At 43.3% G+C, this 15,382-nt stretch overlaps 1 protein-coding gene across 1 annotated transcript in view; it reads left to right on the top strand.

Moving 5' to 3' along the window:
* Nucleotides 1-15,382, top strand: part of LOC128696518 (uncharacterized) — a 43,427-nt gene that overhangs the window by 17,741 nt on the left and 10,304 nt on the right. Inside the window, exon 2 of the mRNA XM_053787796.2 lies at nt 1,859-6,478. Coding sequence (XP_053643771.2) covers nt 2,241-6,478 — 4,238 coding nt within the window. The 5' untranslated portion in view covers nt 1,859-2,240. The remainder of the gene's footprint in view (nt 1-1,858; nt 6,479-15,382) is intronic.

Below are 15,382 nucleotides of genomic sequence, written 5' to 3' on the forward strand. Positions count from 1 at the left end.
ATAGTTGAGACAGACAGGAGCGACCTGTTCTAAACCCATGTTGCCCTGGGTTGTGTAACTGATGGGTTTCTAGGTGGGTGGTGATCTTGCTTCTTAGGACCCTTTCAAAGATTTTTATGATACGGGATGTTAGTGCTATCGGTCTGTAGTTCTTTGCTGTTGCTTTACTGCCCCCTTTGTGGAGTGGGGCTATGTCTGTTGTTTTTAGTAACTGTGGGACGACCCCCGTGTCCATGCTCCCTCTCCTTAGAATGGAAAAGGCTCGTGATAGGGGCTTCTTGCAGTTCTTGATGAACACGGAGTTCCATGAGTCTGGCCCTGGGGCAGAGTGCATGGGCGTGTCATTTATCGCCTGTACGAAGTCATTTGGCGTCAGGATAACATCGGATAGGCTTGTGTTAACCAAATTCTGTGGCTCTTTCATAAAAAATTCATTTTGATCTTCGACTCTCAGTCTGGTTAGCGGCTTGCTAAAAACTGAGTCATATTGGGACTTGAGTAGCTCACTCATTTCTTTGCTGTCATCTGTGTAGGACCCATCTTGTTTAAGTAGGGGCCCAATACTGGACGTTGTTCTCGACTTTGATTTGGCATAGAAGAAGAAATACTTTGGGTTTCTTTCGATTTCATTTATGGCTTTTAATTCTTCCCGCGATTCCTGACTCCTATAAGATTCCTTTAGCTTAAGTTCGATGCTTGCTATTTCTCTGACCGGTGTCTCCCTACGCATTTCAGATATATTGACCTCTTTTAGCCGCTCTGTTATTCTTTTCCGTCGCCTGTAAAGGGAGCGCCTGTCTCTTTCTATTTTACATCTACTCCTCCTTTTTCTTAGAGGAATAAGCCTTGTGCATACATCGAGTGTCACCAAGTTAATCTATTCTAGGCATAAGTTGGGGTCTGTGTTGCTTAGTATACCTTCCCAGCTTATATCGGTTAGGACTTGGTTTACTTGGTCCCACTTTGTTTTTGTTATTGAAGTTGAATTTGGTGAATGCTCCCTCGTGACTAGTCTCATTATGTCGGTCTGGGGCTCCACGCATACATGTCTGAACCTCAATTATGTTGTGTTCTGAGTATATTGTTTTTGATATGGTGACATTTCTTATCAGATCATCATTGTTAGTGAAGATGAGGTCTAGTGTATTCTCCAGTCTAGTAGGCTCTATTATTTGCTGGTTTAAATTGAATTTTGTGCAGAGATTAAAAGCTCGTGTGAGTGTGAGTTTGAGTTTTCATCAGAGTTGCCTCCTGGTGTTATTACTGCAACAATATTATTTGCTATATTCCTCCATTTTAGGTGCCTTAAGTTGAAATCCCCCAGGATATTATTATTATTATTAAGGGGAATTGCAAAACTCTTAGGAGTCATAAAGAGCTTTGGAAATAGCAGGTAATCAGTTTTCATCCAAGGTATAAGGTATCAGTCCCAATTCTTGGAATGAGTATGTCGTTCACTAGCATTAAGGACGGGAGTTCATGAATGATTCTCTTCATACCTGGAGTTTACCTGGAGAGAGTTCCGGGGGTCAACGCCCCCGCGGCCCGGTCTGTGACCAGGCCTCATAAGAGAGCACCTACACATTTTTCCACTTTTTCCTTCAGCAGTTATTAATGCATATCGTGTCTCACTTCATTTTCAACACCATTCAATGCTTACTCTGACCTCTTCTCTAACCTCTCCGAAAGACTTATCTCTAATGCAGTTATTTGTATCGATAATAAATTCCTCTGTTTTATCATTATGTTGAATGAATAAACATTTGAGGTCACTTCCAAGTGTCTTAATGATTTCGTTTGCATTTTCTTCAACAATATAATTAAATATATAAGCTTAATTTGGCATTATATATTTCAGCTCTTCGTGATGGTGCCTCAGAATATGTCAGAACCACCAGCCGGACACCCTCACTGACACGGCAGTGTGTCAGAACCATCACTGACACGGCAGTGTGTCAGAACCATCACTGACACGGCAGTGTGTCAGAACCATCACTGACACGGCAGTGTGTCAGAACCATCACTGACACGACAGTGTGTCAGAACCATCACTGACACGACAGTGTGTCAGAACCATCACTGACACGACAGTGTGTCAGAACCATCATTGATACGACAGTGTGTCAGAACCATCATTGACACGACATTGTCAGAACTACCATTAAGGCAGTGTGTCAACCACGAGCAATACATTATCACTGCCATAACAGTGTAGCAGGGTGCCAAAACCTTGATACAAGATGTGTTCTGCAAGTGATACAAACCTCTCTATCCCTGCTCTAGGCCGGCCTTTCCGTCCTGGGATGCTTTACGACTGCAGGAACGACCAATTAATCCAGGGAGTATGTCCATGGGGCACAACAACACTGGAAGAAAGAACTATTCAAAAACTTGCAACCACTGATTCTCGCATAATTGCTTCCGACTCTCTGGAAGACAAAGCCTCTGCTCTTGATATTAATGCTAACCTGAAGCTGAGTTTCCTCGGAGATCTGTTTCATGTATCGGGATCAGGAAAATACCTACACAACGAGAAGACTTCCAGTAAACAGGAGAGAGTCACTCTGCAGTACAAATGTAGCATCAGGTCTGAGGCGATGACGATGGATCAACTTGGCAAGGGTAAAGTGCAGCATCCAGATGTATTTGATAATGGAATTGCAACGCACGTCGTCACTGCAGTAGAGTATGGAGCACAAGCTTTCTTTATTTTTGATAGAGTGTGTTCCTCATTTTCAAGTGACAAGAAAAGTTTTGGAGAATTGCAAGGTATGGCGAAATTAATAAAAAAAATTCAAATAGATGGTAAAGGACAAATGGATATTTCTGAAAATGAAAAGAAATACGCTGAAAATTTTACTTGCACATTCATTGGAGATTTTCAGCTCCAAGAAAACCCTTGCACCTTCGAAGATGCCATTCGAGTCTACAAGAACTTACCAAAGCTCTTAGGGAAGGAAGGACAAAATGCTGTACCAGTTAAAGTCACACTGTATCCTTTAGCACTTCTGGATAGTAAAGCCAGTAAATTCGTGCGTGGTATTAGTGCAAACTTGACCAATGAGACAGAAAAAGTTTTTGAAAATCTCCATGAGCTTACTATTAGGTGCAACGATTTAAATAATTTTTCTGTTGCAGTAAAAATTAATATTATCCAAAAGGAAATATGTCACTTTAAATCAATGATCAACATTTACAAGCAAGAGTTCCAAAACCAGTTGGCAAAGTTGCTACCCAGCATCAAAGGTGGAGGAGCTGAAGAATCACAACTGGCAGATCTTCTGAAGAAGAAAAAGGCATCTCCATTCAATTACCTGAACCTTCACACTTGGCTCCAAGATAAAAAAAAACTTATAAAAATTCTCAATGGATATATCAACATGCTATCAGAGATCATGTTTGCCTCAGAACCTGGTGATTTGGAGGTAATGATGATGCAGCCAGATATTAACTACGTACTCTGCCTTCAAATTCTTATCCCACAAAACAACTCTCAGCTTCTAAAAATGGAAATGTATAATAAAAATGAATATGACCCTGAAAGTGACAAAAGCACTGAGGGAAACTTTGAGGGCAATCTAAAAAGAAATTACGAGGATGGAAAAATGTCTATTTTAGAGAAAATCTCACTATTTAGAGACTTCTTTCTATCCAACAAAGAAAACAAAGGAACTTCCTTTGCAGTGACAGTGAACTATTCTGACACATTAGATTATCAGGCTCATGTTCAGTGTTTTAAGCAGGGCTGTAATATAAATAATAATTATGAAATTCCTTCAGCACCTACCATGCCTGAAGCTGACAGTACTGAAAGTACTCATAATAGTTTTACCATTGCTTGGATACCACCACAATATGGCTCTTCAAGTGTGCAAAATTATGAAATACTTTATCAACAAGCGAGTACAGACCATTCCCCTGTAAGCTCGAAGGTTAAGACAGATTCACACACTCTTAGCTATACTGTTCCCAACCTTGAGGCTAACTGTGGCTACCAGGTGAGAGTACGGAGCCTTTGTGTAGTGGGAGTAGGTCCCGCCAGTGAGACAATAAAAGTAGACACCAGACCATCCAGTCCTCCAGGGAAGCCTCAGGCGTGGCAAACTTCAGTAACAACTTTAGAAATACAATGGTCAAAACCACCATATATTGACCCACACTGTAGTATACAAAAGTATGTAATTAGGCAGCAAGAGAAAGGGACAGACTTATGGGTTACAACGGGAATCACGAAGACAGATGAAGTTACCTATGGAACACATGTTGTACCGAACACTGTTCTTAGGTTCGCGGTGGCTGCTGATTGTGGTGTTGCATTATGGAGTGTGGACAGTGATCCCAGTGATTACATTTGTGTAAAAGCTGATCAAAAGGCTATAATTGATAGTAAAAGAAATAAAAGGAAACAAGAATTATATCATGCATCAAACCTTGTTGATAAAGGTCCACCTTCCATTTATATGATCAAAACAAAATTGGTTGTTTCTAAAGATCAAGATCTGATAAAGTATGAACTAACAACAAAACAGAATACAGGTGCTGAGGAAAAGGTAATCTTACTAGTCGGAGCAACAGGATCAGGAAAAACAACTTTGATCAATGGCATCATTAACTACATCTTTGATGTCAACTGGAAAGATGATTTCAGATTCAAATTAATATCAGAAGACAGAAGCAACGATCAAGCGAAAAGTCAGACTAAACACATTACATCTTATACTATTCATCATCAAGACAGCTTTGATTACCCTTACACACTGACCATCATTGACACACCAGGGTTCGGCGACACCTCGGGAGTGAAGCGAGACAAGGAGATCACCAGCCAGATACACAGGTTCTTCACTACCCAGGGTCCAGGAGGTATTGACCATATTGATGCAGTTGGTTTTGTGATTCAGTCCTCACTACCGAGACTAACGCCAACCCAGACTTACATTTTTGACCAGATTCTCTCCATATTTGGCAAGGATATCGAGGATAACATTTTTCTTTTACTCACTTTTGCTGATAGACAAAAACCACAGGTTCTTAGTGGAATAACAGCAGCTGGTATACCATACAGAAAATATTTCAAGTTTAACAACTCTGCTTTATTTGCTAAACGTACTAAGGATGCTAGAAGCACTGCCACTAAAGATGAGAGTGACGAAGACGAAGCAATAAGTAATTTTGATGAAATGTTTTGGAACATGGGAGCAAATAGTTTCAAAGTGTTTTTGAAGAAATTGAATGAAGTTGATAGCAGAAGCCTCTGTCTGACTCAGGATGTCCTCCTTGAAAGAGCTAAGTTACAAAACTACATCAGAGAGATTCGGATACAGATCCAAGCTGGTCTCAGCACTCTTGAAACATTAAAAAAAGAAGCAGAAATAGTAAAATCCCACCAAGCTGATATAGACAAAAATAAAAACTTTATTTATACAGTAAACGAGGAAATATATAAGCAAGTTCCAGTTCCACCCGGCCAATATATAACAAATTGCCAAAAGTGCAACCGAACCTGCCATGAAAAATGCAAAATTGCTGATGATGAGAAACATCGTTGCTGGGCAATAACTGACGGAAAGTGTCGTATCTGCCCAGACAAGAACTTCCCATACAAGTATGTTCTTGTGGTGGTACAAAAGATCAAGACTGTTGACGAACTGAGAGCGCGCTATGAGAAAGCCACACAAGAGAAACTGACAGCAGAGAAACTTATTTCTAAAATTAATGCTCATTTCAAAGAAGTGCAGCAGGAAGTTCTGGAAATGACAAAGTCAGTGAAAAAATCACTAGAACGCTTGCAGGAAATTGCGCTGAGGCCAAACCCTTTGTCAACGGTAGAATACATTGACATCATGATAGAAACAGAGAAGTCACAAGCACAACAGGGATGGATGGCGCGGGTCGAGCAACTCAGAGAAATCAGAAAAGAGGCAGAATGCATCCAAAATATTGCTATCAACAGATTTAATCCATTTGGGATGAAACTAAACCCAAAGATCAAAGTAAAGCCAGCGACGAGAGTAAACCTAGCGACGAGAGTAAACCCAGCGACGAGATTAAACCTAGAGAAGATAGTAAACCTAGCGACGAGAGTAAACCCAGCGACGAGAGTAAACCCAGCGACGAGATTAAACCTAGAGAAGATAGTAAACCCATCGACGAGAGTAAACCCAGCGACGAGATTAAACCTAGAGAAGATAGTAAACCCATCGACGAGAGTAAACCCAGCGACGAGATTAAACCTAGAGAAGATAGTAAACCCAGCGACGAGAGTAAACCCAGCGACGAGATTAAACCTAGAGAAGATAGTAAACCCAGCGACGAGAGTAAACCCAGCGACGAGATTAAACCTAGAGAAGATAGTAAACCCAGAGACAAGAGTAAACCCGGCGACGAGATTAGACCTAGAGAAGATATTCAACCCAGAGACGAGAGTAAACACTCAAGATCCGCTGGATGTTGCAATAGGATTTCTCTGTAATGTGAAGTAAGTGTTGTGATTTACTATGTGGTAATATATCTTTTTCTATACAGAAAAGAACATGGTTATACATGTTCATTTCATTTAATATCACTTTTTGAAATAATAGTCTAAACCTGTTGTAAAAATGTGTGTAATTTAAATAACATATCTGTAATTGTGTTTACATGATGGTAGGATGGCTGGTGTCTTTTCTGACTCATAAACATACAAGGTTTCAGGTACGTCTTGCTACTTCTACTTACACTTAGGTCACACTACACATGTACAAGCATATATATACACACCCTCTTAGTTTTCTATTTTCTTACTAGTTCTTGTTATTTATTTCCTCTTATCGCCATAGGGAAGTGGAGCAGAATTACTCCTCCGTAAGCCATGCGTGTCGAAAGAGGCGACTGAAATGCTGGGAGCAAGTGGCTAGTAACCCCCTTCTCTTGTATACATTATCAAATTTAAAAAGAAAACGTAAGTTCGTTTTTAAGGTCACCCTACCTCGGTAGGATACGTCTATTTCGTTGAAAAAAAATTTAAATTGTATTTACCTGGAGTTTACCTGGAGAGAGTTCCGGGGGTCAACGCCCCCGCGGCCCGGTCTGAGACCAGGCCTCCTGGTGGATCAGAGCCTGATCAACCAGGCTGTTGCTGCTGGCTGCACGCAAACCAACATACGAGCCACAGCCCGGCTGATCCGGAACTGACTTTAGGTGCTTGTCCAGTGCCAGCTTGAAGACTGCCAGGGGTCTGTTGGTAATCCCCCTTATGTGTGCTGGGAGGCAGTTGAACAGTCTCGGGCCCCTGACACTTATTGTATGGTCTCTTAACGTGCTAGTGACACCCCTGCTTTTCATTGGGGGGATGGTGCATCGTCTGCCAAGTCTTTTGCTTTCGTAGTGGGTGATTTTCGTGTGCAAGTTCGGTACTAGTCCCTCTAGGATTTTTCAGGTGTATATAATCATGTATCTCTCCCTCCTGCGTTCCAGGGAATACAGGTTTAGGAACCTCAAGCGCTCCCAATAATTGAGGTGTTTTATCTCCGTTATGCGCGCCGTGAAAGTTCTCTGTACATTTTCTAGGTCGGCAATTTCACCTGCCTTGAAAGGTGCTGTTAGTGTGCAGCAATATTCCAGCCTAGATAGAACAAGTGACCTGAAGAGTGTCATCATGGGCTTGGCCTCCCTAGTTTTGAAGGTTCTCATTATCCATCCTGTCATTTTTCTAGCAGATGCGATTGATACAATGTTATGGTCCTTGAAGGTGAGATCCTCCGACATGATCACTCCCAGGTCTTTGACGTTGGTGTTTCGCTCTATTTTGTGGCCAGAATTTGTTTTGTACTCTGATGAAGATTTAATTTCCTCATGTTTACCATATCTGAGTAATTGAAATTTCTCATCGTTGAACTTCATATTGTTTTCTGCAGCCCACTGAAAGATTTGGTTGATGTCTGCCTGGAGCTTTGCAGTGTCTGCAATGGAAGACACTGTCATGCAGATTCGGGTGTCATCTGCAAAGGAAGACACGGTGCTGTGGCTGACATCCTTGTCTATGTCGGATATAAGGATGAGGAACAAGATGGGAGCGAGTACTGTGCCTTGTGGAACAGAGCTTTTCACCGTAGCTGCCTCGGACTTTACTCTGTTGACGACTACTCTCTGTGTTCTGTTAGTGAGGAAATTATAGATCCATCGACCGACTTTTCCTGTTATTCCTTTAGCACGCATTTTGTGCGCTATTATGCCATGGTCACACTTGTCGAAGGCTTTTGCAAAGTCTGTATATATTACATCTGCATTCTTTTTGTCTTCTAGTGCATTTAGGACCTTGTCGTAGTGGTCCAATAGTTGAGACAGACAGGAGCGACCTGTTCTAAACCCATGTTGCCCTGGGTTGTGTAACTGATGGGTTTCTAGATGGGTGGTGATCTTGCTTCTTAGGACCCTTTCAAAGATTTTTATGATATGGGATGTTAGTGCTATTGGTCTGTAGTTCTTTGCTGTTGCTTTACTGCCCCCTTTGTGGAGTGGGGCTATGTCTGTTGTTTTTAGTAACTGTGGGACGACCCCCGTGTCCATGCTCCCTCTCCATAGGATGAATATCTTAAAAAATAACTTTTCTCAAAGAGAACAGACAGAACGTAAAATCACATTGTAGATTATTACATTCAAATCGAAGCTCTAAACCTGACGGAAATTACACAGAACCGGAAAACAGGAGGTAGTAAGGTTTAATCTTATAAAGGGGAGAAGAGCTTCAACTTCTTAGAACAAAATCCCGTCACCAGCATACCTGGAGTTTACCTGGAGAGAGTTCCGGGGGTCAACGCCCCCGCGGCCCGGTCTGTGACCAGGCCTCCTGGTGGATCAGAGCCTGATCAACCAGGCTGTTACTGCTGGCTGCACGCAAACCAACGTACGAGCCACAGCCCGGCTGATCAGGAACCGACTTTAGGTGCTTGTCCAGTGCCAGCTTGAAGACTGCCAGGGGTCTGTTGGTAATCCCCCTTATGTATGCTGGGAGGCAGTTGAACAGTCTCGGGCCCCTGACACTTATTGTATGGTCTCTTAACGTGCTAGTGACACCCCTGCTTTTCATTGGGGGGATGTTGCATCGTCTGCCAAGTCTTTTGCTTTCGTAGTGAGTGATTTTCGTGTGCAAGTTCGGTACTAGTCCCTCTAGGATTTTCCAGGTGTATATAATCAAAGGCAACTCTAAAAATAGCATGGAGTACGGAAAGGGAAGAAGAGAATTATAATATTCGGTGGATCATAATCCCAGCTGGTGTTCACTAGTGTGGTTCATAATCCCAGCTGGTGTTCACTTGTGTGGTTCATAATCCCAGCTGTTCACTTGTGTGGTTCATAATCCCAGTTGGTGTTCACTTGTGTGGTTCATAATCCCAGCTTCTGTTGTGTTGTTCATAATCCCAGCTGGTGTTGTGTGGTTCATAATCCCAGCTTCTGTTGTGTGATTCATAATCCCAGCTGGCGTTCACTTGTGTGGTTCATAATCCCAGCTGGTGTTCACTTGTGTGGTTCATAATCTCAGCTGGTGTTCACTTGTGTGATTCATAATCCCAGCTGGTGTTCACTTGTGTGGCTCATAATCCCAGCTGTTCACTTGTGTGGCTCATAATTTCAGCTTGTGTTCACCTGTGTGGATAATAATCCCAGCTGGTGATGTGTGGTTCATAATCCCAGGTGATGTTCACTTGTGTGGTTCATAATCCCATCTGGTGTTCACCTGTGTGGTTCATAATCCCAGCTGGTGTTCACTTGTGTGGATCATAATCCCAGCTGGTGTTCACTTGTGTGGATCATAATCCCAGCTGGTGTTGTGTGGTTCATAATCCCAGCTGGTGTTCACTTGTGGGGTTCATAATCCCAGCTGTTAACTTGTGTGATTCATAATCCCAGCTGGTGTTGTGTGGTTCATAATCCCAGCTGGTGTTGTGTGGTTCATAATCCCAGCTGGTGTTCACTTGTGTGATTCATAATCCCAGCTGGTGTTCACTTGTGTGGTTCTTAATCCCAGCTTGTGTTCACCTGTGTGGATCATAATCCCAGCTGTTGATGTGTGATTCATAATCCCAGCTGGTGATGTATGGTTCATAATCCCAGCTGGTGTTCACTTGTGTGGTTCATAATCCCATCTGGTGTTCACCTGTGTGGTTCATAATCCCAGCTGGTGTTCACTTGTGTGGTTCATAATCCCATCTGGTGTTCACCTGTGTGGTTCATAATCCCAGCTGGTGTTCACTTGTGTGGATCATAATCTCAGCTGTTCACTTGTGTGGTTCATAACCCCAGCTGGTGTTCACTTGTGTTGTTCATAATCCCAGCTGATGTTGTGTGGTTCATAATCCTAGCTGGTGTTCACTTGTGTGAATCATAATCCCAGCTGGTTTTCACTTGTGTGGTTCATAATCCCAGCTGGTTTTCACTTGTGTGGTTCATAATCCCAGCTGGTTTTCACTTGTGTGGATCATAATCCCAGCTGGTGTTGTGTGATTCATAATCTCAGCTGGTGTTGTGTGATTCATAATCTCAGCTGGTGCTCACTTGTGTGGATCATAATCCCAGCTGGTGTTCATTTGTGTGGTTCATAATCCCAGCTGGTGTTCACTTGTGTTGTTCATAATCTCAGCTGGTGTTGTGTGGTTCATAATCCCAGCTGGTTTTCACTTGTGTGGTTCATAATCCCAGCTGGTTTTCACTTGTGTGGTTCATAATCCCAGCTGGTTTTCACTTGTGTGGATCATAATCCCAGCTGGTGTTGTGTGATTCATAATCTCAGCTGGTGCTCACTTGTGTGGATCATAATCCCAGCTGGTGTTTACTTGTGTGGTTCATAATCCCAGCTGTTTATTGTGTGGACCATAATCCCAGCTGGTGCTCACTTGTGTGGATCATAATCCCAGCTGGTGCTCACTTGTGTGGATCATAATCCCAGCTGGTGCTCACTTGTGTGGACCATAATCCCAGCTGGTGTTCACTTGTGTGGATCATAATCCCAGCTGGTGCTCACTTGTGTGTATCATAATCCCAGCTGGTGCTCACTTACACGCTGCAATTTTTATTTCCCAAAATTCAGTGTCATATTTTTTTCCTGTGATGAACAGACCAGCAGCTGTTCAACTTAACAGTTTAAAACAGCAATGGCTTGGGACACCGCAGCAAGCAGGTAGATATAGCTATATTTTTTAAGCTGAAGGACTTGTAGAGCGAGCTCTTCGTTTTGATAATAATTAAAAGCTGAAGAGAGCCATTAAGATAAATTTATGGATGAATTAGACATATGTGCAACATTCCGATGTGGTCACATCGACTCAAGGCTGAGGGACTAATTACCTCAAACTACTCCTGTTCTTCACCATTCTCATTTGTATGGACTGATGAAGACTGTCTGGCGAAACGTTTCCTCATTAAAGATACCAAAGTGTTGCACATGTGTCTAATTTATCAACCTGTTGGTTCTCCGAACCATTCATCTACATGCGCATCTGTCGTCTTCAGTTAAATAGAGAGAGGATTAATATACTGAAAGAAGTCATCTTGAGGTGTTCAGTTCCTCAGTCTAGATGGAAGGAACGTGCTCAGTTCCTCAGTCTAGATGGAAGGAAGGTGTTCAGTTCCTCAGTCTAGATGGAAGGAAGGTGTTCAGTTCCTCAGTCTAGATGGAAGGAAGGTGTTCAGTTCCTCAGTCTAGATGGAAGGAAGGTGTTCAGTTCCTCAGTCTAGATGGAAGGAAGGTGTTCAGTTCCTCAGTCTAGATGGAAGGAAGGTGTTCAGTTCCTCAGTCTAGATGGAAGGAAGGTGTTCAGTTCCTCAGTCTAGATGGAAGGAAGGTGTTCAGTTCCTCAGTCTAGATGGAAGGAAGGTATTCAGTTCCTCAGTCTAGATGGAAGGAAGGTGTTCAGTTCCTCAGCCTAGATGGAAGGAAGGTGTTCAGTTCCTCAGTCTAGATGGAAGGAAGGTGTTCAGTTCCTCAGTCTAGATGGAAGGAAGGTGTTCAGTTCCTCAGTCTAGATGGAAGGAAGGTGTTCAGTTCCTCAGTCTAGATGGAAGGAAGGTATTCAGTTCCTCAGTCTAGATGGAAGGAAGGTGTTCGGTTCCACAGATAAACATCTTCCATTTAGGCTGAGGAACTGAACGTCTCAGCATGACTTCTCCACTTCAGTCAAAAGTGAGAGACTGAACCCCTGAGATCTCCTCCTCTATAACTGTCACTTTCAAGACTGAGGGACTGAACACCAAAAAGCTTCCACTTCTTCGACCATCTTCAGCCTGTATTACAGGCAATATACATAAATGACGCACATGGATCTTCATCATCATCTTGTCGGTACAATATTACATTATAGTAAACTCATTGAACAAAACAAAAATTGCGTATTGCACAGCCTCTATCCTTACTTATATTGACAAAATTATTGCATGCATGCATGCATAATAATAATAAATATATATACGTACATGTGTGTGTGTGTGTGTGTGTGTGTGTGTGTGTGTGTGTGTGTGTGTGTGTGTGTGTGTGTGTGTGTGTGTGTGTGTGTGTGTGTGTGTGTGTGTGTGCGCGCGCGCGCGCGCGCAATAAGTAAAACTGATCAGGAACGCTAGAATATCTGATACACGGAAGGAAGCGCTGACGAGGGAAGTGGAAACTATCGAACTTAAGTTAAATGACTCTTACAGGAACCAGGAGAGACAGCAGCAGCTTAAAGCTATTAGTGAAAATGAAAGAGAGTCGAAATATTTCATATGCCAAAAACACGGCAAATACCACATCTAGTATCGGGCCCTTACTCAGACAGGATGGGACTTACACAGATGACAACAAGGAAATGAGTGAAATATTGAAATCCCAGTACGACTCTGTGTTTAGTGAGCCACTAATCAGTCTGAGGATCGACAATCCAAATGATTTCATAAATGAGCCTCAAAACTCCATCAGTGTATGCCAGATTTCCGACATTACCCTAACTCCAATAGACTTTGAAAAGGCCATTGACAACATGCCCATGCCCTCAGCCCCAGGCCCAGACTCATGGAACTCTATGTTCATTAAGAACTGCAAGAAACCCCTCTCACGTGCCCTAAGTATACTATGGAGAAAGAGCGTAGACATGGGTGAAATTCCACAGTCACTTAAAACAACGGATATAGCCCCACTCCATAAAGGTGGCAGTAAAGCATTAGCTAAGAACTATAGACCAATAGCTCTAACGTCCCACATCATAAAAATCTTAGAAAGTGTTACGAAGCAGGATTGCAAACCACCTGGATTCCCAAAATCTGCACAATCCAGGGCAACATGGGTTCAGGGCAGGTCGCTCCTGCCTCTCACAACCACTGGATCACTATGACATGGCTTTGGATGCACTGGAAGAAAAACGGAATGCAGATGCAATATGCACAGAATTTGCAAAAGAGTTTGACAAGTGCGATCATGGCGTAATAGCGCACAAAATACGTGCTAAAGGAATAACTGGCAAAGTGAGGAGATGGATCTTCAACTTACAAACCAATCGAACATAAAGTAGTGGTCAACAGAGTTAAATCGGAGGCTGCCATATTGAAGAGCTCTGTTCCACAAGGCACAGTACTCGCCCCCATCCTGTTCCTCATCCTCATATCAGACATAGACAGAGATGTAATCCACAGCACCATATTCTTTGCAGACGATACTAGGATCTGCATGAGACTGTCATCTGCTGAGGACGCGGTTAACCTCCAAGAAGATATAAACCAAGTTTTCCAATGGGTAACGGAAGACAATATGATGTTCAATGAGGACAAATTCCAACTACTCCGTTATGGAAAACAGGAGTTAACTAGAACAGAGTATACTACAAACTCTGGCCATACAAAAGAGCGGAAAAATAATGTAAGGGACCTGGGAGTAGTAGTGTCTGAGGATCTCACTGTCAAGGATCACAACAGTGCCACGATCACAAGTGCAAAGAAAATGATAGGATGGATAATGAGAACGTTCAAAACGAGAGATACCGAGCCAATGATGATCCTTTTCAAATCACTTGTTCTCTCTAGGCTGGAGATGTTAATCTACCGCAGTACATTAACATCTCCGTTAAAAGCAGGTGAAATTGCAGATCTAGAGAGTGTACAGAGAACCTTTACTGCACGTATGTGTTCTATCAAGCACCTAAACTACTGGGAACGATTGGAGGCACTTGGCTTGTACTCGTTGGAACGCAGGAGAAAGAGAGAGGTTAGGTAAGGTTCGTCAGGAAACAGGACAAATGTTTCCTGACGCAGATCTTAGTCAGATTATGACCCGCCTTTGGAGCTTTGGTCATCTGACCGAGGCCTTCCACTAGCTTACCGGTCCACCCCTTTAAAAATTATGATCATTTATAACCATGTACGTTGTGGTGTGGAGAGAGAGAAGTATGATAATCTACACTTGGAAAATCCTGGAAGGAATGGTCCCGAATCTGCACACAGAAATCACTCCCTACGAAAGTAAAAGACTGGGCAGGCGATGCAAAACACCCCCAATTAAAAGTAGGGGCGCCATTGGTACACTAAGAGAAAACACCATAAGTGTCCGGGGCCCAAGACTGTTCAACAGCCTCCCACCAAGCATAAGGGAAATTACCAATAAACCCCTGGCTGCCTTCAAGAGGGAGCTGGACAGATACCTAAAGTCAGTGCCGGATCAGCCGGGCTGTGGCTCGTACATTGGACTACGTGCACCCAGCAGTAACAGTCTGGTTGATCAGGCCCTGATCCACCGGGAGGCCTGGTCTTGGACCGGGCCGCGGGGGCGTTCATCCCCGGAATAACCTCCTGGAGTTTACCTGGAGAGAGTTCCGGGGGTCAACGCCCCCGCGGCCCGGTCTGTGACCAGGCCTCCTGATGGATCAGAGCCTGATCAACCAGGCTGTTACTGCTGGCTGCACGCAAACCAACGTACGAGCCACAGCCCGGTTGATCAGGAACAGACTTTAGGTGCTTGTCCAGTGCCAGCTTGAAGACTGCCAGGGGTCTGTTGGTAATCCCCCTTATGTATGCTGGGAGGCAGTTGAACAGTCTCGGGCCCCTGACACTTATTGTATGGCCCTTAACGTGCTAGTGACACCCCTGATTTTCATTGGGGGGATGTTGCATCGTCTGCCAAGTCTTTTGCTTTCGTAGTGAGTGATTTTCGTGTGCAAGTTCGGTACTAGTCCCTCTAGGATTTTCCAGGTGTATATAATCATGTATCTCTCCCGCCTGCGCTCCAGGGAATACAGGTTCAGGAACCTCAAGCACTCCCAGTAATTGAGGTGTTTTATCTCCGTTATGCGCGCAGTGAAGGTTCTCTGTACATTTTCTAGGTCAGCAATTTCACCTGCCTTGAAAGGTGCTGTTAGTGTGCAGCAATATTCCAGCCTAGATAGGACAA

This window comes from Cherax quadricarinatus, unplaced genomic scaffold (assembly GCF_038502225.1).
Source record: "Cherax quadricarinatus isolate ZL_2023a unplaced genomic scaffold, ASM3850222v1 Contig842, whole genome shotgun sequence".
NCBI classification, from domain to species: domain Eukaryota; kingdom Metazoa; phylum Arthropoda; class Malacostraca; order Decapoda; family Parastacidae; genus Cherax; species Cherax quadricarinatus.